Raw genomic sequence first — 24,613 nt, 5'->3', positions numbered from 1 at the left:
AGAAAAAACATGAACTTAACGTAGATTTTAATGTTCAGAATCTTTGAAATGTGGGAGTGTGCATATATGTGTCTGTTAGAATCATTTGGCTTTCTTCCTTAGATACTACCATCTAAGAGAGTAAGTCAAATCCCCATGTTGAAAATTATTTTGGTGTATTCCATTATAAATGCCTGAAAGCTAATGTGATGGAAAGGTAGAGGTGGTAGACAGGTAGGAATGCAGCTGAAGGAGGAAAGCATCTGGACATTATAAGCAGAGCAAGTCTGGTCTATTTTACATCCTGTTATTGTCACTTCATTTTATGTTTGCATCTTATACATACTAATTTTTTAACAAGAATCTTCTACTGACCATTAGCTGTTAATATGTAAGTACTTATTGTACTTGCAAAGCCATCATCATGCAATTTGAAATAAATGATTTTTTTTTTACTTTCCATTTTAGTTGAGAAGATTAACAGTGCAGAATTTAAAACTTGTGAGCAGAAATTGATAAAACAACTTAACATGAATGACATTTAAGATAGAAAGGGGCTTCTGAATACCAAAAGACGAAATCCAGACAGTAGGAAAATATGGTTAAATGTATTCTATCTGAAGCTATTTCACAAGAAGTAGAGGAAATGTATGACATATGGTATCAAGTACAGCACTTGGAGTTGAGTCTAAAAATGTTTCAAAAGACAGCTGTATGTTTGTATGATTAAAAGGGGAAATGAAGGATATGATGATATATCAAGAAACAAGGAAGAGTTATGAAACCAGAGGTGGACTTGAGGGATGTTTGTTTGCTTTTCTTATCCAGTAGTTTCTAGTGTTTTTACTGAATTTATCTTCAAACTCAACCTGCACCTCTATCTTCCGTTCTGTTTCTCCCAGTGACATCAGTGCTGGCTATTAGCACAAAAACTGGGTGGATCTTTAAACCATGAAACCAAATCAAAGAACAATTTAGGGAAAGAGATAATTGCGTATCAGCTCTTCTTCCTTCCAATATGTTTAAACAGATTAGATTATTTTAATAAATGTTGAACGTGGTGGAAACATTTTTGAATAATATTGTCATGTGAATATCCAGTGCCTGTACTTAAATCATAAAAGCTAGTTAAGACAAAAGAAAACAAAAAGCCAACTTATCTCTCTCTATAGAACTGTGTAGTATTCTTTGAGAACCAAACATAGATATTCCTTGGGAATAACAGGAAGACTAATAGAAGCTAGCTGGGCAAAAAGGCTGGTACACTTTCCCCATCACAAGTGATCCTTACTAATTTTACTTGGCATGTTGTGCATAGCTTTGTGTGTGCTGACTAAGCGATGTTGCCATTAGCTTTACTAGGATTTACAAGACTATATACTTTTGTTTATGGTACTGGACAAGTCTCAGAAACTAGAACATTAGCTTTTTGCTTTGGCACAGATTTCCTGACTAAATTACCTAATTTCTCTCTGCCTCATTTCATAAGAACAGTCAAATCTGTTCAAACCAAAGGCTTATTTAGCCCAGTACCTTGGTTCTCACAAGGGCCAATAATGGATGCCAGTGGAAGAGAATAAGAAGGCAAGCATGCAGCAGTGCTTAGTGATACAGTCTCCCAGGCTCAAGCACTCGTTGTTCAGGGATTTCCTGAACCACGGGTGGAATCTCTGTGTTTAATGCTTTTCAATGACTTGTTTTTGATGAATTAGTTCTGGTGATTCTTGAGCTCATATATCTTTTAAGTATCCACAACATCCCATGCCCTACAAATGGTAACATGTGAGGAGCAACCTTGTATTTTGTTTCCTTCAATCCTTCTACCTGCCAGTTTCTCGTTTGAGAACAAAATGAGAACAATCGTCTTTTCTTCATCTTCCTTCCGGTTTGCTTTATATTTTTTAAGTCAAAGGGCTATGGCTTAATGAAGTACTGAAAGCCCAGGAGTGCCATAGATTTAAAGATATAAGGATGGTGGCTTTATTTTTTATTTCTTTCTTTGAAACTTCTAACAGTAAACTTGTTTTGCTTTGTTTTTCTATTGATATTATTGTTATTCATTGAAAGAAAGAAAGGAAAAGAGAGAGATGAAAAGAAGCAAAAAGAAGGAAAGAAAGAAAAAAAAGAAAGAAAGAAAGAGAAAAAATCTATTGTGATTTTAAGACCTTGTTCTTGTTCTGTAAAATGAGGTACTGTAATGTTTTCAGAATTGCTTTCTCTGGAAAGATAAAGAAGGAAATGTCTATACACAAAGTGTCGGAAAGTCTTTGAAGCAAATGCACAAACTGTTCTGGTTTATTGGAACTGCGTTTAGTCAATAATATGAGATTTTACTTCTAACATTGACAAATAAAACATTTGCAGACAGAAATATAATTTTAAATCTCCTGTTCTTTGGTCTATACAAAAAGAGATGCTTCCTTTGGTCATTTGAGGCCTTAATCAAAGCCCACTGAAAGCTGAGATGTGAGTGCCATGAGCTGAACTGGAGCAGATGCCTCGTCACTGGTATGAGAATAAAATGCAAATCCTGCAATTTGACTTCTCTGCTACCACTAACACCTCCTGAAACAGGAAGACAGCTGGGCTATTATATTTCAGATTCCATTTCTAAGTGTTAATTTTAATGCCTACATACAAAAGAATAGGAAAAGGGCAAGATACACTTCATTCACGCTGTTTTTCAATGAATATCTAAACATAGGCTGGGGGGACCTTGATAGCCTTTGTGTGATTTTCCTTACAAGAAACTCTAGAATATGTTTGGTCACTTCTGCAAGTCCATGCTTCTGAGATCATCCCTGTCCATGGGACTTATGCTTGGACAGAAACCAATTACAGTTGGCAGTGTTTCGAAAACAGACTCCAATTTCTCAGGAGCCTATAATCAGTGTTCAAATCTTTGGTAAACAAAGCTTCTTCTGTAAAGAAAGGTAAGGTCAGAGGAGTCCAGATGGTGCCTCAAACAGCACAAACACCTCCTCCTGTTGAAATGCTTACATCCAAAGTGATGGAAGCCTGAGCAGCATTATCTTGTAGGTGATCTGGGCAGCTTTTAATAAATAAATAAAAAGACACATATTTTCTCCTACCAATTAGGATCAGTTTTTTTGGACTCGGGTCTAACTTACAGTATAGAAACACTCTAGTTTTAAATCTGATATAAGATAGTTTAGAAACAACTCAATATATTAAAAAATAAATCATTTATAATGTGGATGTGCATAAAAATAAACAAATGGATCCTTCTGATATTTTCCTACTTGGTAATCTTAAATATTGTTTTTTCTTTTAATTACATTGCTTTTTTACCAGAGTTGCTCAAGTGTAAATGAGAAGAGAACTCATCTCAGTGTCTATTATTTATGGATAACAAATTAAATGGGTAATTTGACACAGCAGGTGAGACAATATTTCAGGTCTTATTATTTTTACTTGGGCATATACATGTTTGTTGTAATTATATATCTCACAAATCAAGAGTTAAGTATAGTTAAACATTTATCTGCATAAATGCAAATGAAGTTTTCATTTCTGCTGGATATTCTAAAACAAGTAATCAGTATGAATTAAGAACTCCTAATTTTTCTTCTCACTGTTTATTGCTATTACTTTAACAATAACAAAAAGCAGAAGGGTGTTTGTACAGATGCACGTTTAAAAGTTGTATATTTGTCAGTTCGAATCCTTAAAATTGGTAGCAATGGAGAACAACTGCTCTAACTCCCAGTCATTTGGAAGGTTTTGCTGTGACCCCAACTTAACATGTAAACATGGCAAGGGATATGAATACAATTCCTCTTGCGTTCACTGAGCAGGAGGGGAGTCTTTCTTTGACTTCTATTAGCTACAGGATGAGACTTCAACAGAGGACAGAACCTGAGCAGATATGCATGATGGTCACAGGGACAACACCACTCTTGGGATGGCACTCACTCTCAGTTGCATTCTGTATGATCTATTCCTACAGTCCTTAACCCTCCTCTTAGCATTAAGATAACCTGACTTAACCCTGACGATTCTAATTCATGACCAGTCCACATTTTGGCTGTTATCTGGTGGTGGTTGAAAAAAAAATATCATTTAGATTTCATTAAAACGCTGCACAAAGTTATTCCATAAGTCAACAGGACTTGAAGGAGAATAGCTTATTTTATGTGAGAAATTGATGCATTTACTAGTTAACTTTAATCCACTAAATTCAAAGATTATCTATACTGTATTGTACTGTACTGTATCATACTATACATTAATATGTAGTACAATATCATACAATACTATACCATGATCTTTGTAGGTGGGATTTTGAGCCAAAGCTCTGTTAACGAAAAAGCAACAAACATCTTCAGAAATACGTATATCAGTAGTTATGCTGATGAGAGTCACCAACTCTGTGCATTGTTATTTATGAGTGTAGATATAGAGGGTTACATATGAGGTGACACCTGGATAGTAAAAAAGCAGGAAAGGTAGCAAATAAAGAAGTGAATTTTAATTATTATTATTATTTTTTGTCATCTTGAATCAAAAACACTTAAATCTATCTGTTTCTACTTCAGCAAACTTTTTGTTGCTCTGGGAAAATATCAAATATTGTCAACTTTTGTAATAAAGAAACCCTCAACCTGTGTGAAAAAAATTTATTTCTCTTAAACACAGAGCTGTGAGGAATAATTGCACCTTGTCACAGAGAGTGGTTGTAATTATGTCTACTGTTGGTTATGTCTTTTCATGAAGTTAGCTCTTCAACTGTATTATTCTCTAATGCAATACCAGTTGTTAACATGTTGAAGATATTATTTTTTGCTAATGAGGAAGAATCAAACGAGGTTGCACAGAAGGGCTGGGTGATGCTATGCCAAAAGTAAGTGAAAGGTACAAAGACAAAATAAGTGCTTATTGCAGAGATTTTAAATCTAGTTTTTGCCTTGCATAAGAGAAAAAAAAAATAGACTACCCAGAGTGTCACCTTGTTTATTCCAGATCATGTTTAGTTTCTTGTTTTCTTTTAACCTCAATACTTACCAAACACTGAGCTAGACCTGACACTTTGCAGGCTTCTCTCAGTGAAATATTGCAGTTAATTTGTAATTCTTCAGAGAATAAAAAAATTTAATAGTTGCTCCAGTAACTTCTGAGAATGTAATTCTCTTTTGCTTCTTTATTTCTTAAATTCTTTGAAAGCATGCTCAGTATATTTTAGTGTATTTGGGGAAGGAAAAAAGAAAGAGCTCGCAATATTTGTTATAGTTTTTCTTCTCATTCTGTCACTCACATCTGATTTTTGAAACTTTTTGTGAGGACTTGGGCTCACAGAGAATTTTTCTACACTGGGAACTGAAAAACAAGTAGGTTAAAAAGCAGTGCACAAATATCAGTAATTTTTTTCATAAGTGACTGATAGTTTCAAGTATCAGAAATTTAAACTGAATTTTATTCTGTGAAAATTAGAGCTCTTGAGTAATTCTTAATTAGGGTGCTCGACTTGGGAGCAGCTAAAAATCACTTGGGAACTATCTTGGCCATATTCTTATATGTTAACTCCACTTGACTAGGTCCTTTCTATACATTGCTTCCCCAATTTGCAGTTGTTTTTGTGTTGTAAATAAGATATCCTTGACAAAACCCAACTCAGACATGAAAGTTCCCCAGGAAAACTGAAGAACCTTTCTCTTGTTAAACGGCATCCTAATTACAGAGGCAATTTTACAAACATACCCCTGGGGGAAACATTTTTGTCTTCATCAAGAAGGCTCTTGAATAAAATAACACCTTTGCTAACTTCATTTATTTACAACAGGACATAAGAATGAGCTTGGGTTAGATTTATTGCCATTACATCACGGATGCTCAGTAATTCATAAAACACTGAGTTTAGGAGTTAACATTGCTGTTATTTCCTCTGATGCCTGACCTCACCACAGTCTAATAACATACAGGAAATCCAGAAGACAAAGGGGGAAAGAAGTGGTCTTGAATGCTAAAAATAACCATAGAAAACTAGTACAATCGTGTAATAGACTTTAGCCCAAGAATTTATTTAACATAATAGTAGAATCTGCTAAAGCAATTAGAATCTGTTCCAAATGTTTTTAATGGAAAATATGTTGCGGGTAAGAATAAGAACACTAAAAGAATTGAGATTTTTGGTTTCATGTACTGGTTTTAGTTTTGTATATCTTATTGCTTACATATGCAGACCACTTAATAACTAGACTAGAACAGACAGTCATTGTATGGTAGTTATATTTCCAGAGGTCATCCTATATGAGCCAGGCCAGACGGTGATCTCAGGTGATGTATTACACTTGACAACTCAGCAAGTAGCAGTACAAAGACATTCTAATTCACAGTGTCCTCTGAGAATTGTTCAATATCCTTCTTGGTATCTAGTGTCTGGTATGTTATTCGTATGGCATTTTTGGTGTCTTTGCTAATCACACAAGGTTAACATGTCATTCATATTAAATGTGATTGATCTTGGTTGTTTTTATGTGTGTGGATGTTTTATTGTTGTGTTTTTTTGTTTGTTTGTTTTTTCTATCCACTATATTTGAAAGTTTTGCTAAAGGGATAAGTAGTGCAAAAACTCCAAAATGAAATACCTTGACACTTTCACATGTACTCATTTATTTGTGTTTTCCAGAATTAGAACAATATTTTACCCAAAGTACAAATTTAGTCAGCACTTTAGACAGTGCAAATTGGTAAATGTCTTCTCAGAAAAGCAAAACAAAACCCAACTTGCACGTAAGTTAGATGACTGGCTCATAAAATACTTTTTTGAATAGCTGTTCAGTTTGGCTGGGCCAAGATGCTGCACAGTTATTTGAAAGATGCTATTCTTCATATAAATACCAGTATAAGTATTCAAACTAGGGTGTCAGGTGTGAATAAGTCTTCACTGCTTGACAGTATCACTTTCTTTATCTTCCAGTTAGAAGCAGAAGGAATCAAACTAGTGATAATGAATAGATAAAAATAGCTGTTTCTGAACAGCCCATTTGGCTGTTTTCCCTTTCATTAAATTAATGGAATTACCATAATGTAGATAATAAGATAGATTGATAGACAGGTGATAGTCAGAAATAAAAAGCTCCCCTTTTTGCAAAGGTTTCTGATAACTTGATGAATATTAAATCATTTAATTTCAAAACATAAAACAAACAAACAAAAAACCCAACAACAAAGTAAGAATCTTGTGATATTTTATTCAACCAAAGCTATTGAGAGATGTCTAAGTTCAGTTTGGTCTAGATAGACAGGTTTTCTAAACTTTACCCAAGTTGTCTACTATACTTCAAGGTATATTCTGAACACTGTAAGCCAGAAAAACTTGCCAGTACAACATACTGAGATAAAAGGAGAAATAGAAATCTAGTGCTCTGTACTCTTTTCATTAATCTACAAAAGGATGCATGGAGGTAAAGGTGATCTCTACAGTTTTTCACCTCTGTATCAAAAAATAGCATTTTCAGGTATCCAAACTTCAGTGAACATTGCAAGTGTAGCTCAGTGCAGAGAGTGTTTTGAGGTCTGAAAAGGAGGAGAGATTAGTGGATGGACTCATGGAGAGGAGTTACAGTGATGAGTACTCTGCACAAGCTTTTTGAGGGCAGGAAAAGAAAGGTGGGCAGATACTCATTTTGAGTTTTGTAGTTTCTTTCAAGAAAGTTCCTTTTCTACTGTCATTAGCATAGCACAGAAAACCAAGAGATTTCAGTTGCAGACCCTACAGAAGCTGGAGACCTTTCCTTAGGAACAGTATTTTACTAAAAATTTCTCACTTGAGTGATTTCCCACAGGGTTTTAAAACTGGGTTCTGATAGTATAATTCTTCTGAGCTCCAAGTTGGAAAACAAAATACAATAACAGTGGTCCAGAGTCTAGTATCCTCCAAATGTGTACAAGTAAAAACCCTATAACACGAGACAGAATATTGAAAGTGAGAGACTCATTGTACTTCTTTCTCCCCTTCTCCCCCTTTTTAATTTTAATAATTAATAGTTTAAAACAGAATAATCCCTTCAGTCACTTTTCACCTATTTCCCCAATGGCTGCTACTTCCCTCAAGGTTTACAATTGTTTTAGTATTTCAATTTTTTGCATAATTTCTCACAATAAATTTATTTACACTTGCACTTTTTAAAAAATAAGGCATTCCACTGGGATGGCTTTAATAAAAGTTTCTTATTAAAAGTTCCAATAACAGCATGGTACCCAAACCTGAAACCAAAGTCCTTATATTTAACAGTTTTCATGACTCAATAGATTAGGTGTGAAATAGGAAATATAATAACAATAACAACACAGCCATATCCCACACAGTTGTTCCACTTAAAATTCTTCTTGAAAAGTAACACAATTCATAAATAAATCACTTCTCATAGACTGAAATGTACTTAAAAGACTCTGTGAAATATCCTTCATCCAGTCATGAAATATGTGCTCAAAATGTTGTACTGAACTAGGGGAAAATAAGGAAAAAATAACTGATATTTCTGTATTGAAGAGAAGGGAAAAAAAAGGAAAAAAAATGTGACATCATCAGCTTGGAGTCTCAAAGTCAGATGTATCCTATGAGCTGCCTCAGCAGTATTCATTTCAGAAAGGCTATATCCTGTTTGCTCAGACCTAAATTGATGTGAAGCATCTTCTCTGGTCAATGAAGAGTGACCTTGCCCTTGGGAGCTGCCGTTCTTGGTTGGGCTGACTCATTCACAGTTACTTGTTGCTTTCTGCTGACTGTGATTAGACCAGCAAATTTATCAAGTGCAGCTAGTGCCTCTGGGTAGAAGAGATAAATCCAAACCCTCTCTAGTTTTGTTTTGTTTTGTTTTGTTTTTGTTTTTCTCTGACCAGGAAGTGAGGCTTTTCCTTTTGTTCTCACCAATTCTGAGAACAGGTTTAAATGCCAGCAACTTCTGTATTGGCTGAGACACTGCTACCTGCCTTAAAGTCCTTCAGAGGCGTCCACATTCTCTGTGTATTGTCATTCTGCAGGCATTCTACTTTGGCAATCAGTTTTGTTGTTGTTGTTGTTGTTTGTTTTTTGTTTTTCCCACAATTTTGCTGTTGTTTCCATTTGATTTCTTTCTTTCTTTCTTTCTTTCTTTCTTTCTTTCTTTCTTTCTTTCTTTCTTTCTTTCTTTCTTTCTTTCTTTCTTTCTTTCTTTCTTTCTTTCTTTCTTTCTTTCTTTCTTTCTTTCTTTCTTTCTTTCTTTCTTTCTTTCTTTCTTTCTTTCTTTCTTTCTTTCTTTCTTTCTTTCTTTCTTTCTTTCTTTCTTTCTTTCTTTCTTTCTTTCTTTCTTTCTTTCTTTCTTTCTTTCTTCCTTTCTTTCTTCCTTTCTTCCTTTCTTCCTTTCTTCCTTTCTTCCTTTCTTCCTTTCTTCCTTTCTTCCTTTCTTCCTTTCTTCCTTTCTTCCTTTCTTCCTTTCTTCCTTTCTTCCTTTCTTCCTTTCTTCCTTTCTTCCTTTCTTCCTTTCTTCCTTTCTTCCTTTCTTCCTTTCTTCCTTTCTTTCTTTCTTTCTTTCTTTCTTTCTTTCTTTCTTTCTTTCTTTCTTTCTTTCTTTCTTTCTTTCTTTCTTTCTTTCTTTCTTTCTTTCTTTCTTTCTTTCTTTCTTTCTTTCTTTCTTTCTTTCTTTCTTTCTTTCTTTCTTTCTTTCTTTCTTTCTTTCTTTCTTTCTTTCTTTCTTTTCTTTCTTTCTTTCTTTCTTTTCTTTCTTTTCTTTCATCTGTTTCTTATATAAAAGTCTTCATGTTAACTCAACAGAATCTGTGAGAATAGCCAGAGAAATATTAAATTCAGTAGTGCTCACAGATGTGGCCAACTCTACCTTTTATAGTTAAACAAAAGATGTGTTATTTCCGAAGTCTCCTGGCATCCTGAATGTTTCTGGAACATCCCACGAATGTTCATCAGCTTGTCGTAATGATCAACTAGCTCCTGAAAGGTACCTTGGAGATGTGCTCCTTAGTATTTATGGTTTGAAGGTTACAGGAGTAAGAATACGAGTTCCTTCAATTGCACTAGCACAGCTGAGGAGCATCACTGCTGTCAAATCCTTCTGTATCTTCCATACCTTATAAACTAAACCTCTAATACCTTTTTAGTGACGGTGTGCATTCCATCAACGCAGCTTCTTAAGATCATCTTGTAGTGAATTAATTTGTCATTGGCCAGCAGTGGTTTTGCTGCATTAAATTCTGCAATTTTGAAATGGTCTCTGTATTAATAGCACAAAAAAAAAAAAAAAGTCTCTTCTCCAATAATCACCAGTTTTCTTACAAGCCATAAGCAGTACTAAACTTACTGAACTAGAAAAAGATATCTAAAATGTAATAACAACAACAACAACAACAAAAAACAATTAGCATATGCTGTTATCTTTCTTTTCCTTGCTTTGTTGAAAAAGTTCTGGATTGGATGGCTGTGTAAAGAGATGCAAAGAAAAGACACTGAAAGTTTTTATACTGGATATATGTACAGATTTTTGTATATGTGGATATATGACTGGCATATACTTTTATGTTTATATATATATGTAGGTCACTCCAAAAGAAATGTCTCCTGCTTATTTCCATGATAACTACAGCAGATTACAGTTACAAAGATAACACAATAACACTATTTCATAGAGAAAATTATCAGCTACTATTTTTCAACTTAGTCAGCACATTAGCTATGAATTTTCATCAGCCATGTGCCAGAGCCTGTATGCTGTAATTATAAAAAATCTATGCCAAGAAGATGAACCACTGTCACTGTCACCACTGCTGAAACGCACCACCCACCACCTCACTGTGCCACATCCACTGTTTGATGTTCAGCAAGCATCAATTAATGTCAATATGTGCAATTTTTTTCTACACCCCACATGCTAGGACTCAGTGAGACACCTTTGTTTCAAATATTTCCATGTCAGACACTGTTTTGTCAGACTTCCCTTTTGCTGCTGTCTGTCACATGGTGACAAAACATAACAGAACGTTGGTGGAAAGGTTCAACCTCTACTGCCATGCTGCCGACATCTGCTTTCGATATCATGGGCTAACATAATAAAATAGAAGGCATTAATTTTGGAGCAGCCCTTTTGTGTGTGTGTGTGTGTGTACGTATGTGTAATGTTATATATACATACATAACATTAGGTTGGTATGGTACTGGCTAGCTGAATTCTATTGCAAGGTATGAAATAAGTCTTGTTAAGTAGCAATGACTTGTCACCACTCAGTATCATGATACAGGACATTTATTCTAGGCATGTTTCAGCTGTTTGAAAGTGAATCTCAATAGACTAAAAATGGAAGAATAAAAGAATGGGAATCATCAGAACTTTTACATTTATTTCAAGGTCTGAAATATATTTATTTCTGGCCAAGTCTTGATATCAGTCAAACTGCACTGCAGGAAACCACATATTTCAGGTAGACAGCTATAGAAATACATTAATGAGATGGGGGCTGAGACAGTTGGGAGCTTGGAGAAAAGAAGGCTCCGAGAAGTCTTGATGTTGATCTTTCAGTATCTAAAGACAGACTACAGGGAGGAGGTGGACAGACCCTTTTCCAGAGTCTGTTGTGACAGGACAAGAGGAAATGATTTCAATATGAAAGAGAGGAGATATATACTGGATATGAAGAGAAAGCTTTTTACATTAAGGGTTGTGAAGCACTGGAATAAGTTGCTCAGAAATGTGGTGGATGTCCCGCCCCTGGAGACATGCAGGATGAGGCTGAACAACCTAATCTAGCTGTGGATGTTGCTGTTCATTGAAGGAATCTTGGACTATATGTTCCTTCCAGCATAAAACATTCTATTTTATGGTATAACTTACAATCTGAGCTTTCTAGGCTTTCACTTGGAGTCGGGGGGAGACGGGACAGGGAGGAATACCTAGGAAAGTTTTTATTTCTCTGTTGACTGCATTTTTGGTGTACAGACAGAGATGATTTGACTTCATTACTCAGAAAGGTATTTGGGCATGTTGCCATATTTGTGATGGGTTAGTCTTCTTATAGTGTGTTTATCAAAACTCCCTGGGGCTTCAGGCTATCCAAGATACATTCATTTGACGCTTAACAGTGATATATTTATCGTAGTTATTACTTACTGATACATTTGGAAACTTATTATATGTGTCTCTACATTGCATTTTAACTGAAATATGGAAACACTGTGGGATTTCCTTGTCATGCCTCCTATTTTAAATGGCTTACTCTACAGTCACAAAGAAAAGGGTAGATCATTTCTGACTTAGGCTGACCTAGTTTCCACTTCTTTTGCTTGCTACATTCTAATATCAGTGAAGTTACAGTGACATAAACCAGAGGAATACAGTCAAAAATCAGATCCTTCCTATATCAAATCACTTTCTACATCTGTTTCCTATTTGTTTCGTAATGACAAATGGAATAATCTTGGGAATATCTTCTGCTTTAACTGTCCTGCCACTGACTTTATAGCCTTATCAAATATCCATTGGTGTGCACGTTGAGCAATTATCATCTACTAAGAAGAAATCCCAAGTAAATGTAGATTTCTAATAACATTTTTCAATAATGGCTTGTAGTATTAGTGCCTTGTTATATTACTGTAGTTGAAGTAGAGCATTCTCTTGAATTTGCTGCTTTTATTTATTGTGCAAGTTCTAGATATGTACATTTAACATTTAAAAAAATCATTTTCATTATTTATTCATTTCGGGTCAGAAAGAGTAAAGTCAGAAAAGTGCATAGAATGTGTCTGGACTATTAGAAAGTAGAAAATACAAAGGGAAAGTAATAAATTTAATAGTGTACAAAATAATTACAGATACAGGATGACTATATAAGCATAATCAAGCAGGCTACATCTACAAGTTTGTGCTTGAATTCTAGGATCAGACTTCACAAAGTTTGCCCAAACTTCTTATCTTACAATGTAGGAAACTTCTTCAGATAGGCTGTTCTGCTAAATGGTTCATTTTCCCTTCACCTTTTTTCACCACTAAATGAAGTGAAATGTTAAGTCAAGTCTGTCTGGCGTTCCTTTGAAAATATGCAGTGCACACACAGTTATCAGCTGTTTGTGTGACTGATCTTCACATTAAAAATACATATAATCCACGTAATTGAGTTAGTTTATTTTTACTTTTTACATCCTACAACAGCACTGTGGACTGCAAAGGCTAGCACTGAGCTCTGGAGCATTATCCTTGAGGATGAAAGAATTGTGTGCAATTTGTAGAGGCTTTTACTTTTGAACACAAGACAATATAATATACTTTCTGGATAATATACTTTTTACACACTACTAAAGCTTTTCTGAAGTTCTGAAGTTGTGTGAGATTTAATCTAGAGAAGAGAAGGTAAACAGGCAACTTAAGAATAGCTTGTATCTACTTTAAGGGTAGTTACTCTCCCTCTTTCTCATCATAGCAGATTATATAACAAGGACTGAAAGCCACCAATGATTCGTTGGATGGTACAATTTAGAAATAGAAAGCTTTGGGGGCAATGGAAGGTTTTGTCAACTTGTTTAGATGAAAGTAAAGCTGACCATAGCTTGTGTTGGAAATAGTCTTCCCTCGAATGGAAGCTACATATTTATATATATTGTAATATTTTAATATCTTCTCAGTTGCTTCATTCTATAAATACATATATTCATATTCTGCTCTACTTATTTTTGTTCTTTTCCTAAAACACATAATTATCTCTGATTAGACAGCAAGAAATTCATATTTAATTTGTATTTATTAAAGGACTACCTTCATTATCTACCTCAAAAAATTTTTAGGTATTAGCAATTGAGAATTAGGTGCACAGACCTAAATAACCAGAATAATTGCCAGGGTGTGTCCTGGCTTTGGAGTTGACTTAGTTAAATGTCAATGGAAATTAACCACAGTGCAGATAGAAAATGGAAATTTCAGCTTTACTCTGACTTCCGCAATTCTTCTACCAATGTAAGATCTGCTGTGCCAAAAATCATTTATTCTTCTGGTTTTACCCTTAGCACAAAACATAAGGTAAACAAACTATTAAGTTTGATTGGCAGATGTGGACCCCAGTTAAAATTAAAATCATTAAATGTACTGAAAAGCCAATTGCTTTGGATTTACTGACCTTGATTTGAGTTAGTGTTGACTGATGCCCCTTTTAATCTAGCTTTATAACTCCTTGTACTTTTTCACAACTGCTGTTTTTTAGAAGTTGTATTGTACATCACTGAAAAGCAGCTTTACTGATGAAGTTAAAATTGTTTTTGATCATGCAGAAAACATAGGTCACTAAGAACTCAATTAAGAGTTTAGCATCCTGTAATCCATTAATCTACACATTCAGTTTTCAGACAAAACTTCGAAATTACAGCTTCTTCAGTTAATACTACACAGACGCATCTGTAGTGAAAGCAGAGACAGTTCAATGAAACCATGTGAAGTGTATGTGAAGCAGAATAGCTGAGGCACAAGCTGTATGTGTTTTTTGTGCTTCTGAGTACCATTGGCACAATACTGATTAGAAAATGAGGACTTTTTCCAGAACCTCTCCTAGCATAATTTGACTTCTCTTAATCAAAAACAAAAACAAAAACAAAGCCCACCAAACAGTATGAATTATATATACCGTGCTCTATTTAATTCAACCTATTTTTAGCATTGTTTCATCAAATAAAATTGTTTTTTTCTTTCTTTTTTCCACTCCACAGGACAACATTTTTAGGATGGAAGAATCACATTTTGAAAACGGCCGTGGAAAAAGCCCTTATGATCCTAAATTGCTGACTGCTTCTCTTTTAATAGGTAGGTGCTGAAACACAGGTTCAATGAGATGTTCATTCACTGCCTGTTCCCTGCATTTTTGTTTTTTGTTTGTTTGTTTGTTTTCTCTTTACAGCACCTATGGTAGGACTTTGTTTTATGTATTTTCTGTCTAGCTTGAAGTCATTCCAGTTTCATTTTTCAATATAGTTGGCCCAGTTGTCTTGAGAACAGGGTTTGTGTAAAACAAGATTCAAGTGTCACACTAACTGCTTTATCCCTCTGTGAGACCTTGTTTCTTCAGCCTCAGAAATAGGTGACTTTGGAGGCATTTTAATTGCCTGGTTAATCATCTGGCCCCATGATGGTTGCACCAGTAAATCTGGGAGCAAAGTGAGAGCAGGAATAAACAATTCTTAGTATCATTACTGTAGCCAAGTAAAGTCTATCACCAAGATGTACTCACATCTGAGCTGAAGACACACAAACATTCACAAGTCCTGGCCTTAAAATGATTTTTCAGTTGAAGAGATGTATCTGACAGTGAATACAATTAAACTCCTATCCAGAACAGAGATATTTAAATAGATTAGTTATATTTGAATTAATAATACTTAGTTTCATAGAATATGTATGTACAGAGCACCTGGTGTATGTTAATCTAATTGAACTAATCTAATTGATTTAATTTATGTAATTGATTTAATTTATGTAATTGAATTGTGTTCGTTGGTTTTCCTTCTTCCTTCACAAAGAAAAGGCAATAAATGTTTTGTGAGATGAAATTAAGAGAAGAAGAAATTGAGAAAAAAAAAAAAAAAGATTCTTATTTCTGTAAGATCTCTGATCAAGAGTAGCCACTTTATTCTTAACATGTAACTTCCTGGCTCTCAATCACAACTTCAAATCCAAGGGGACAGCAATAATCTCAGAAGCCTGTTGATTCTCTTATCACAGAAGCCTTTGGAAAATGGCACAGAACACAGATACACTGTGTTCTCCAGGACTTTGTATGTCTACTCTTGCTTAGCAAGTACATATTATATTTGCATTACATTTAAAAGTGAAACTATTCATAAAAGGCAACAAGAAAAATTTGTTCTTCAGTGTGCCTCATTTCCTGATCTTCAAAGCTCCTAATGTTCACAGGTGATGAGCTACCCTGGGGACATGCACTTTTTAAAAGGAAAAACAAGAAGGGCTTCCACATCTTGCTCCAACTTGTATCCTGAACAAACAGAAAGAAAAAGTGTGTATGTGTAAAAGTCCAGTGCATAAATTAGTGCCCGGAGCAACTTGAATTTCTGGCAGAGCTACTCTCAAGGGATTGGCTTTACTATTTACTTTAGTGTACAATAAAGAAAGAGAATGATGACAAGCCAGTATTGCATGCAACCTGGTATGCAACTGCACAAAGACAACAGCATCTAGCTTTTCACATTCCTTTTTTTTCCTACTCAGTTATGCACAAATATGATTATCTTATTTCCTTTGGCTTAGATTTTAAGTCTTTAATACATCTTTATTTTTTTGAGTCCACTCCCTATCTCAGTATTTTTCACTCCATGTAATATTCCTCCTGATAAACAGTAGACTGAGCATCATATTTTGTTTTAAATCAGGCTTCCATTAGTTGTATTAGCACTGTAGAAAATGGCACAAATTCAACATTTAATGCCAGTGACTAATTTCAGCTTCAGTGACATGAACAAGATTCATGTTGAATCTAAAATTAACATTCCTGCATCCTGAATGTGAACATTTTTTCTTCTCTGCCTCCCCATAGCTACCTCACATTTATATTGTATCACTGATTATAATGCTACATTTGTTTCAGTCTTTCAATGAAGTGGTTCCCCTGATATTTAAGAAAGCGTACAGCAGATTCACTTCTGATTCACAATAACTTCTTCTAATCTTTGCCAAAAACCATAACATTTATGGCAAAATTTTGACCAAAGGTAATTTCCTGTCCTCAAATTAGGAGGTGAGAAGCCTCTCAATACACTGGAGGTGAGAAATAGGGAATGAACTGACCAAACACTGTCAGTATGGAGAGATGTGGTCCAACTGTTCTTTGAAGTGGTGAATTGGACTGTGAAGGCCAGAAGAACCTCTTGATAACAAATACCTCACACTGTTTCAGGAAAGCAAATGTAAAAAATTATTCAGCCCTCATTAAAACGCAATAATATAGTTTGTAACACAATGTAGCTATAGCAAAGATAAAAGAAGGCTGAGAATTAAAAGTAGTTTGTCTGATTAAATTTGAGAGGGAGAAAATAACTTCTGTTCTTCATCAAAAACACTGAGGAGAGATTTATACTAAGTGGGGAAAAAAAGAGTATGTTCTTTAACTAGAAGGTAAATTTTAGGTAAGTGATATTTAATTACCTAGGCTGGAATTTGGTCAAAACACCAAGGTTAGTATGCAAAAAGTAATTTAAGATCTTTAATCACCCTTAGTACTCAAGATTCTTATTTTATATTTCAGCTGAAACTCTTATTACTTTTAAAAGGATCTTCAATGTTCCTTCTCTCCTAATAAAGTTAAATGTTTAGAAAAACGACTGCAACAAAAGTTCACCATTTTAAAATTGCTCCAATATTTTTCTAATATTCTTTATTTGCCTCATCCACCTGCAAACTTTTTTCATTATTTTTTTAAGAGTTGTTCATTAAAAGTAGTTATTGTTACTCAACTCTTATGTAAACAGCAGCTGGGAACATGATACAACTAGTTCCTAGCAATGTAAGATGTTATTCAGCCTGGCCCATCTGTATACTGCTAACAAAACAATCCCCATTTGAGTGGACTAATGCATGGATGTAGAGACTAAGCAGTCTCTGGGCACTGCAATTGTGTATTCTAAGTTTCTGGTATGTTTTGGCTTTTGTCACTAACAAGAGTGACTTCAAGCCACTGCTATGTACTTCTGAAAATCTTAGCATTAGTTATATGAGTAAACATATAATCCAAAGACCATAGAACCAGAGAATCATAGGTTGGCTAAGGCTGGGAGAGACCCTTAAGATCATCTCATTCCAACCACCCTACTGCAGGCAGGGTTGCCATCCTTGTCCTGTCATTCCCAGACCACGTAAAAAGTCAGTCTCCCTCCTGTTTATAAGCTCCCTTTAGGTTCTGGAAGGCCACAAGATGATCTCCTCGGAACCTTCTAATCTCTAAATAAGCCCAGCTCCCTCAACCTTCCTTCAGAGAGGTGCTCCAGCCATCTGATCACCTTTGTGGCCCTTCTCTAGACCCACTCCAACAGCTCCATGTCTTTCTTGTGCTGGGGGCACAGTTATTTTAAGAATACAGTCTTCTCCAATAGAAACAGTTGAGCAAATAAATGCATACTTTTAACATATTAGTATCTGATGAACTTGGAGATATGCTGGGAGAAGAGTCCTCCTACACTTCCACAATTCTTCTGTTCAATATGTAGGAAAAACAGTTCCTCTGCCCCCAAATTAGAAAGCAGGAAACTGAGTATGTGTATTTGCATACATATGTCAAAATGCTTCTTCAGCATGAAGTAATTTGTATCCAATACACAGAGCTTTTAAGCAAACAACTGAGAGCCCTCAGTTTGCCCTGGACAGAAGGCCATAGTCCTGTTTTATGCTGTTGGACTGGAAACACAAAGTTGCAAACTTTTTTTTCTTTCATTCTTTCTACCTGAGAGATGTTTCTCAGTTTTCTGTTTACTTCCATTTCCTTCTTAAAGCCAATGAAGACCGCTTTGAAAACTACTACCAATGGAAATAGCACAGCAAAAGTATTGATGACACAGAAGAATCATTTCCTAGCCTATCAATGAGCGAATTTCAGCCCCAAAGATGGTCTGAATAGGGAAATAAGGATTAGCTTTCTTTTAACCATAAGTGGAGGTAAAAATATTATGTAGTTTATCAGTAGTTCTAACTCAAAGGATGTGTACAACTGCAGTATAAAATATTGAATCTTGTGTTGGTTTTTGTTTTGTTTGTTTAATTGACCTTGCAGTTTCCTTGTAACTAGGAAGTAAAATAGGGCTTGTTACTTTTTTTTCCCCCTTTTGATTTATATTGATCTGTCTTAGCTCACATGGGAGTGGAAGGCAAGCAAATGAAAATAAGGTTGCAGATAAGGTTAAAGAAAGGTTAAGCATAGCATCAAAGCCGTTTTCACAAGCAAAAAGGCTTTACATTCTTTAAACACTTAGCTGCATACCCTGTACATAATAATCACTATAATTAAGTGATTGTCTGTCCTTTAAAAACTTGAATATGACATAGAGGAATGATAAATTGTTAATTAATGATATGCTGCTCTATTTCAATTCTGATTACACCTCCTGCTGGGCACGACTGATCTATTCTAATCTCTGCTGTGAATTCATTCAATTCCACGCCATTCTGCTATCATGTTTTCACCCTTCATGACTTTCATGACTACCATATGGTGCAGAGCCACTGTAGGTTCAATTGATGATTTCATGGTATCAATGTTCTGGGGAAAAGATGCTTCTTATATCGAATAGGCATGCTTGGACATGGTGATCTTACCATGCAAACATCTAAAATTGCCATAAAAGTGACAAACTCATTCATAAAGTGTGTTTTAAAATGATGATAAAGTACATCCTGGCCATGAAATTGTATTACTTTAGCTTAAAGAAAGAGTTACTTCATCTTCAAGCTTCTGTTTTTCACAGGAAACTCATTTAAAATGGGTGGCCAGCAAATAGCAGTTAGAAGCAATAGTAATCTTTAATTTCACATTAGAAGTGTAGAAGAGGGTTTCACATTTCCATTTTAGGCATAAAAGGACAGAGTCCCGAAAAAACTGCTTGAATTCAGGTAATTTCATATGCAAGCTCTAACATCAATACTATAAAAATATATGATTTTTTATTCCCTGAATATCTTCTGTATGTCTAGTTATTATATATTTATTATTATTATTATTTTCTGTGCCAGTTGGCATATATTTAACTTGATCTTGCTCTTTGCGTTTAAACTCTCCTCCACAATCCTTCTAGCTATTTCAGGAGAGGAACATTTAGGCCCTAATATTATGAGTTTACTCTCCAGCTGGGCTATGTACGTGCCATTTATGGGCTGAATTATCAGAGGTCAATTTCTAATCCTCTTGTTCACTGCCGTACACATGGGGTCAAGGTAGTAGCAGATGATCTCATTTTCTCTCTCCCTTAGCTGCTGCACTTTGCCAGTCTTGGTTACAAAAGTGGCAGAAGTAGAAAGGCATGTTCTGTCTTCCATACAGAAAATCCAGTTTTCAGAGGATTTGGTGTTTTCAGAGAAGAAAAAAAAAATAATATTTCTGTATGAAAAAGTAAAGGGATATGATGACTTTTTGAACTGCAAGTGAATGAGCCTTTCTTCACTTCAAAACACAGAGTAACAAAAACCCACCAGAGTGGAAAAAAACTGGAGGTCTCCAGTCAAAACTTCTGTTCAAAATAGGGTAACTTCACAGCTGGTAGATTTTGAGGAGTATTTTGTTTTTGTATATCACAGTCTTCCAGGTATAGATGTACAATCTGTCACTTTTCCTGCCTAAGTATGCAAACGTATCTTGGTAAACTGGCTGCAGTTGGTGGATGCAGCTCATCTGATAGGTTATAGTTAAGTCCTGCAGTGAGAAAGTGGGTCTAATCATATATTTTTAATGACAATAAATTGCATATGGTTTATTGCTTGGTAATTTTCTCATTACCCCCATTAGTATAATATAAACAGAGGACTGACAACTTTCTCTCACTTACCATGACTGGAAATTTGAGAAATGTTTCTTACAGTTACATCCTCCCACAGATGGAGAATTGTACTCTGGCACAGCAGCAGACTTCATGGGCAGAGACTTTGCCATTTTCCGAACTCTGGGCCATCACCATCCAATCAGAACAGAGCAGCATGACTCCCGGTGGCTGAATGGTATGTGAAATGTACATTTATCCGGTTACATTCATCTAGCTCTTAAAGACTAGCACACAGCTTTGTTCCAGCAACATCTGTGACATATACACTCCTCCTTTATTTGGAGCAGAAATTTGTCTTAAACCAGTTAAAGTAATCAAAAGTGATTTATAAAGAAGAATTTTTGTTTTAATTACATTGAGATTTGTGGAGTGTGATTAAATTTAAAACATATACAGAAACAAAGTTAACACAATTAAGCCACAGGAGCAGACTGCTGTGGAGTGTAAGTTGGATAGAAGCTTAGGGCCTGTGGAGGCATCAGCCACACGTCGACAAAGTAGCTACAGTGCCTTGGGCAGGACTGCATTTTGCACAAGCTTTAATTTTTGACTGGATTGAAGGCAGTCTGAGACTGGCCACCAAGGCCCAACAGAAAGTGAATCCACTGATTTTTCTGAGCAGTCCAGAGTTGTCAGCGGTTTGGAAAAAATGGGAGTCCTGGGTATTCCAAGCTATTGTGTTACAAAATATTCAGCAGCTGAAGAGAGAAAAAAATACCTTATTATATGGATATTACTAATCACGCTTGTAGCTGCTTGTTCATGTGCATAGAGGGAGAGAGATAGCTTCACTGGAAACTTTGTTTTGACTTCATGTACCAAAATACTTAAGACGTATTTGAGTTATCTATCCAATCTTACTGAAGTCAAATTTTCACTAACTTAAGTGGGTTTACACTTGGCATTAGATATATCAGGATTATGAAAATTTTGGAAATGAATGTTTATCATTTAAAAACATTGCCATTTGATTTGATTGAGCCAGTAATGCTATCTGTATTTAGACTGCATTACTTTCTATTTTAATTTTGAAGAATGGACTGGCCACTTTTGCTATACGTGTTACTTGCATCTGCCAGACTTGCTCTCCTGTTTTTGAATTCACAGAAAATAATTGTGTTTAGATGTTTTTCACTTCTAGCCATATTATTTGTGTCTGTGCTGAGGTCTGGGTTTTCTTCTGTGGTTTTGCAATGCAGTGCGAAGTGATCATGAAAAATTTTAGTGTATAACAGCAGACAATCTTTTAACAACACAATTTCTTTTCATTTAAAGTCAGGAAGTTCACTGTCATACTAGTTATTATATTTCATCTATGAACATAGATGTTGAATAAACAAAAGTATATAAGATATGTAGGTTGCTCCAAAAGTAATACCTCCTATTTATTTCTATGGAAATAACAACAGATGCAAAAAGGATAATAGTACTGCTTGATAGAAAAAAAAATCAGCTACAAAATACTATTTTTCAACATACTTACCACCTTTAGCTATGCATTTTCATCAGCCATGAACAGAAGTCTTTATGCCACACTCATAAAGCTCTGCATCAGAAGAGGTGACCCATTGTTGCTGTCACCAATGCTGAAATGCAATACACACTGCCTCACTGTGCTCATACCTACTGTTTAGTTTCCACAAACCTTCAACAAACAGCAAACATCAATGGGTATCAAGAGGTGATTTTTTTTTCTGCAGGAAATGGAGAAATTCAATGACATACCTTTGCTTCACATGCACTTTCACATCAGATGCCACTTTGGTAGACTGCCTCTCTGCTATCATCTGTTGCATGGCAACAAAATGTAATGGAATATTGGTGGTAAGGTTCAACTTCCTTTGCCAGAAGTTGAACCTTACACTATGGATCAACATAATGAAATAGGAGGCATTACTTTCAGAGCAGCCCTCATGTGCACTGGATCTATGTATCAGATAAACGCATACATGTGTGTGTACATATGTGTATTTTTAGCATGATGATTTGTATGAGTCTGACTTTTGTCCTGTTAAATTTTGTTTAGTCGTAAGCCATACAACAGTGAGGTTAGTTCTTTAGTTAGTACTTACCCAGTAAACCAGAAATGTTGTTTATTGGTATATTTTTTATTACAATAATAGAGAAGATAGGAGGAGTCATTACAATGTGTTACAGATATAGAATGGTTTGGTTTGAAAAGGACCTCAAAGATCATCTAGTTTCAAACCCCCTGCTGTGGACAGGATCTCCAACCACTTGACATTTCTGTCCAGAGCCATATTCATCTATCTTAGAAACTGTATATTCAATATAATGCAATGTTCATTTTCATTATGATAATCGTGATGACATAAGATACAGTCACACAAGCAAAATCTGCTTTTGTGCACAATGACAGCTGAGTCAGGAGCATTTATACATTGGGAAAGCACAGCCACTGTCCACAGCTCCTGTACTTCATCGCTGAAAATGTGTCATTCCTTTGTGGATTCGGTTATCAAGCTTTCAGCACTAAATGTGAGAACTGCCTTTCCCAAATTAGCACTAAGATTATATCTAACAGAGTAGTAACCACAACTGCTTTGTGCAAGATGGGAAGGTGAAGACACTTGCACATAAAGAACTGATGAATGTCAAGCTCTTCAGAATTTAAATGTTGTCCAAAAGAAGCATAGAAGCTGAAAGACAATATTTACCATAACACACAGTGAAGATAATTTTTTAACACTAAATGTTGTTCTTAAACAATCTTCCTGTATGGAAATTTAAATATAAGCTAATTTAAAAAGTGCAAGAGTCAAACAAAGGTTTTTAATATTTATTCTCATAGCTGTATATAATCTAATAGACAATGATACATAAATACATGTTTGAAATGTGTCCCTCCCTTGCAACTCAATGAAGTTATACTCCTAATAGGAAAAAGTTGACTTAAAACCGACACTACAGTGTTCCTATGAAAGGTTCTAAAACTCCACTGTTAATTTCTGAATGGTAATGTCCTGGCAGCCTTTCTGCACAGGACTCCTACTTTCAGCATTCCGCAAGAAAGTCCAAAAATGATAACCATTTGGATTTGAAACTCTGCAGACATGCCTTTACTTTGACCTTTTTATTTTTATATTTTTATTTTTACTCTAGCCATTTGTCTATTATTAATGCAATTAAAAATGAAGTTTTGTGATTCCATGTATTTAAGGTAAATATCTTTTTAATAAAACATATTTACATTAAAGGATTAGGTGTACTTAACATTCCTAAGCATTTGTACAAACTAGCTTTGAACCTTAGGTTTGTAGACCTTTACGCATTTTTTAGTACAAGAACAGATTGCTGTGTAGCAGTGAGTTTCATTTTTCTGTTACTGTCCAGAGAGTGCTCATCGTTAGGTTAAAAGATACAATTCTAATGGGCATATGCTGAAAACTTGATAAGGATGGCAATTCTGTCCAAAAAAGTGAATTCCTCATCCCCATGAATCTTGCAAGATAGATGGTGAGACAACTAGTTCTAAGTCTTCTTGTTCACCTCCAGGGATGGTGATGCAACCACCTCCCTAGGTAGCCTGTTCCAGAGCCTGACCACTCTTTCAGAGAAGTATTTCCTAATGTCCAACCTGAATCTACTCTGGACATGTTCCTCTAGTCATATTGCTAGTTATGTGAGAAAATAGGCTGACCTACTGCTACAACACCAAAGTGTTTACTTTGTTCAAAACAGAGATTTGAAATTGCTTTCCTCACATTAAGACTAAGGTCAGGGTGCAGAAAACACAGCTTCTTCATAACTATAATGGAAAGAAGGGGACACTTGTGCATGAGTTTACAAATTTTCCTAGAATTTAAATATCATCTGGAACTCAACAGCATCACACAATAAGTTTTTGGATTTAAATATGAACACAGAGTTTCTACAGAGATTACAGAGTCACTTGCTGGAGATGTTCTATCTCTCATAATAAGACTAGTGCCATTGGGAAGAGGAGTTTGAACTGTGCCCAGCCCAAGGGAAGGTGCTGGCCAGCAGCTCTTAAATATTTTTAAGGGTTTTAAAAATTTTAAATGTTGTCATGTGTCTAAAGACATTTCATTTTGCATAAAAAGTTAAATAGTCATCAAGCTAAATAAAGCAAGGGAG

At 35.2% G+C, this 24,613-nt stretch overlaps 1 protein-coding gene across 1 annotated transcript in view; it reads left to right on the top strand.

Annotated features, from left to right (window-relative positions):
• Positions 1-24,613, top strand: part of SEMA3A (semaphorin 3A) — a 174,304-nt gene that overhangs the window by 89,376 nt on the left and 60,315 nt on the right. Inside the window, exons 5-6 of the mRNA XM_065743708.1 lie at positions 14,672-14,765; positions 20,550-20,669. Coding sequence (XP_065599780.1) covers positions 14,672-14,765; positions 20,550-20,669 — 214 coding nt within the window. The remainder of the gene's footprint in view (positions 1-14,671; positions 14,766-20,549; positions 20,670-24,613) is intronic.

Source organism: Cyrtonyx montezumae, unplaced genomic scaffold (genome assembly GCF_038088225.1).
Source record: "Cyrtonyx montezumae isolate F1298 unplaced genomic scaffold, pur_monq_1.0 scaffold_3, whole genome shotgun sequence".
NCBI classification, from domain to species: Eukaryota; Metazoa; Chordata; class Aves; order Galliformes; family Odontophoridae; genus Cyrtonyx; species Cyrtonyx montezumae.
Note: the sequence above shows the minus strand (reverse complement) of the source record. Positions and strands in the feature narration are given on the sequence as shown.